Here is a 3,404-nt window from a genome sequence, read left to right as displayed (position 1 = left end):
GCCGTCCGCCGCCCGGCCCGGCTCCCAGTCTGGGTCTGGGGTCCCCTCCCGAGTCTGGGTGCTATCCTGGGTCTGGGGTCCCCTCCCGAGTCTGGGTGCTATCCTGGGTCTGGGGTCCCCTCCCGAGTCTGGGTGCTATCCTGGGTCTGGGGTCCCCTCCCGAGTCTGGGTGCTATCCTGGGTCTGGGGTCCCCTCCCGAGTCTGGGTGCTATCCTGGGTCTGGGGTCCCCTCCAAGGTTGGAGGCTCTTCTCCCGAGTTTTGGGGTCCTATCCCTGTTACGGGGTGCCCTCCTGGGTCTGAGGATCCTAATCGTGGTCTGGGTCTCCTAATGGGGGTGTAGGGCTCTCATCCAGGACCTGAGATCCTATCCCGGCTCTGAGTCTCTTAATCGGGGTCTGGGGCTCTTATCCAGGGTCGTATTTCGGGTCCAGAGCCCCACCCCGGGTCCGGGCTCCCCTCCCGGGCCGGGAAGGCAGTGCCCCGGGGTCGGGGCTGCGTCCCCAGCACGAAAGCTCGGCCAGAGCGACCCGGCAGCCCTCGGCCACCCCATCTCCTCCTGACATCATGTTATTAAAGGGCGACGCTCGCACAAAGGCGTCTGGGCCGGGGATAAATAAAGCCCCGGTATTGATTTAAAGGGGGCTGCTGCCCAGGGCGGGGGCTGCGGGGTGGCTCCCCCCGCACCGAGCCCGCACCCGCCCCCCGCCAAGGGCCAATTTCTCATGCTCAGCATCCTAAGCCGAAAGAAAGACAAAAAAAAAAAAAAAAAAGAACGCAACGATCTAAAACAAAATACCACCGAATAAAATAAAGGGGGGGTGGGTGAAAAAAGGGGGAGGGGGTCTGCATCCATTCGAAGCCGGCAACTTAAATTAATACGGGGCTTGACAGAGAATGATGCTTTACTTCTGGCTCAGTCACCGTCCCTGGATCTCCCTTAATATTTAATGAAAGTCGCTGAGTTGCTCTAATTTTGCTACATAAAGGTTTACACTAGCGGACAGAGTTAAATATCCCCGCTCGGGCGGCGTGAGACTTGGCTGGCGAGCAGAGGGGAGGAAAGGGAAGGGAAGGGGGGAAAAGCGGTGAATTCTCATCCGAGAATCCGGTGCGAACATTTAATCTCTGCTCCTGTTGTCAGTTTTATTGACTCCTCGCATGTTGGAGCTTGTAAAATATTTAAAAACGCGATCTCCCACTTCCTCCTTCCCTTTCAACGCTCCCGGTTAGGACCAATTTGGTCCAGTTTGGAGGCGGGAGGGGAGGGCAGTGCCTGACTCCCGACCTCCCATTTGCCGCGGAGGATGCGCTCCCCGCGCTGACATTAAAGCAGGTAGCGGTGCTCCCCGTTTGGGACACACACCTCGTCCCCAAAGCTTCGGCTTCGCTGCCCTGCCTCAGTGGCTTGAGAGGGAGTTCCCTGTTACAGCTCAGCTATATTTTACATAGGAACCACTAAAAAGGTAACAGCTGCCGGCCAGGTTCTGCTACTATTTAAGCCTATTTTCGGTGTTATTTCTCCTCGGAGCTCTGCTTTTCCCGAGGTGAATAACAGGCCCGGGCTCCTAAACAGAAAGATATTCCTTAGAGCACCTTCTCCAGCTTTCATCATCAGAACATTGTCCTCTCTCCATCCGTCACCATCGCAGCCTTAGCGAGATCCGGGAGCTAAAAAGCCGCGCAAAGTTATCGTCCTGCCAGAAAAGCACAAGGAATCACCCGCGATGAGTTTATTCCCCTTCCTCTTGTTGCCAGTGGCTGTAGGGACAACCCGCCTCTGCTGGGGTCCCTCGGCAGCGCCCCAGTTCCCGCAGATCCCCATTGTTCTGGTTTTGACGGGCAAACTCCCCTTCCTGCCTGGGACCAGGGTCGTGTCTCTATTTTTTTTATGGCTTTTTTTTTTTTTTTTGGTTCTAAATTTTTTAATATTTCTTTTTTAATATTTTTTTTTTTTTTTTCTTTTTGTGTTTTTTTTTTTTTTTTTTTTGAGTTGCATTTTAAGTCCGATTTCCGTGGCTGGTTTAAAACAGGGCACCCCCAGAAATTGCCTTGCTTTGCTAAAGCAACCTGTGCCTGTTCTCCAGCGAGGAGTCCTGCCGGGGGATGGGAACTGGGGAGAAAATGAGTTATCGTTGATAAAGGGATGCTGCAACGCAGGACTCCGAGCTGTAATTTTTATATTAAGGTCGTGCTCTTTTACTAGGTTTATATGCCAATGAGGCGTTCCCGGTTTACCAAATTTATACAAATCTCTCCTTAATTGGTAATCACAGATGCTGTAATTTAAGACCCCCAGCTACAGAGCTTTCATATTAGCTGCTGATCTATTACTGTAAATCGTCTGAAATAATCAACTCCAGGGAGTGGGGTAGAGAGAGATCCTCGCTCTAAAATATCATCGCTTGCACATCATTTTCACTCGAGAAATGATTTATCTTGGACACCACTATAAACAACACAACTCTCTCACAAACACACACACAATGGCAGCCGCACTGCTGCTGACATGTTTATTGTAATAAATCAAGAAAGGGGGGAAGGAAAAAAAAAAAGGTTGCGAGGAGAGAGAGGGAGAGGGAGAGAGAGGAATATTCCTAAAAATATCAATGAAATGCCTCGATGGGTATAAACACACATACCACCATGTGAAGAGAAATGGGAGGAAATGAAGACGGCTATTTGTCACATTTTACGACAATAACATTAATAACAAACAATAAATTTACATGGACATATAGACACGCTAGGAATTGGGAAGCCCCTGCTACTTACAATAATCCAGCCCTCGGCGTGGCTTCGTGGTTCCTGAGAATTGTTTTATTGCAGACTCCTCTCCCTCTCCCTCTCCCTCTCTCCTCCTCTCCCCCTCTTTCTCTCTCTCCCTCTCGCTCTTTCTCTCTTTTTTTTCCCTCAGCTATAGGCTTGTTTTTTAAAGGACAGTTGAATTTCACGTCAGACACAAGGAGACCATGTCTGCGATTTTCCTGACGAATACATATCTATTCTGCAACCTCTGCATTAATTATTTAATGAATCACGTGATGGGGAAGGGGGAAGGGGGTCTCTCCGTTTCATACTCAAAGGACCACTGTGACCTTCCACCGGAACAGTATTTTTTTAAAGAAGTTTCGAACCGAACGAAGCTTTTCGAGATGGACAGAGATCCCCCCCGCCCCGGGGCTGGGCGCAGGCTGCCTGGCACGGCCGTGCCAGCGCTGGAGGAGGATGTGCAGAGGGCACTCACCTCTGATCCTCTTCTCCATTAAAGGGCACGGGTTTAGGTTTATTTCCCCGTCCTCATCCCTACCTGGAGCTGAGAGGATTTAAACCCTTCTCTAAACCTTTCCTGCGGGTTGGCTTTGCCGGACCTTGGTTCAGCTAAGCCACATCGTGGTTTTTCTC

General features: G+C 51.0%; 1 protein-coding gene across 1 annotated transcript in view; it reads right to left on the bottom strand.

The window, feature by feature from the left end:
- LOC103922075 (homeobox protein Hox-B4-like) overlaps positions 1–3,404 on the bottom strand; it is a 28,110-nt gene that overhangs the window by 16,618 nt on the left and 8,088 nt on the right. Inside the window, exon 4 of the mRNA XM_009330149.1 lies at positions 903–910. Coding sequence (XP_009328424.1) covers positions 903–910 — 8 coding nt within the window. The remainder of the gene's footprint in view (positions 1–902; positions 911–3,404) is intronic.

Source organism: Pygoscelis adeliae, unplaced genomic scaffold (genome assembly GCF_000699105.1).
Source record: "Pygoscelis adeliae isolate BGI_AS28 unplaced genomic scaffold, ASM69910v1 Scaffold338, whole genome shotgun sequence".
NCBI classification, from domain to species: Eukaryota; Metazoa; Chordata; class Aves; order Sphenisciformes; family Spheniscidae; genus Pygoscelis; species Pygoscelis adeliae.
Note: the sequence above shows the minus strand (reverse complement) of the source record. Positions and strands in the feature narration are given on the sequence as shown.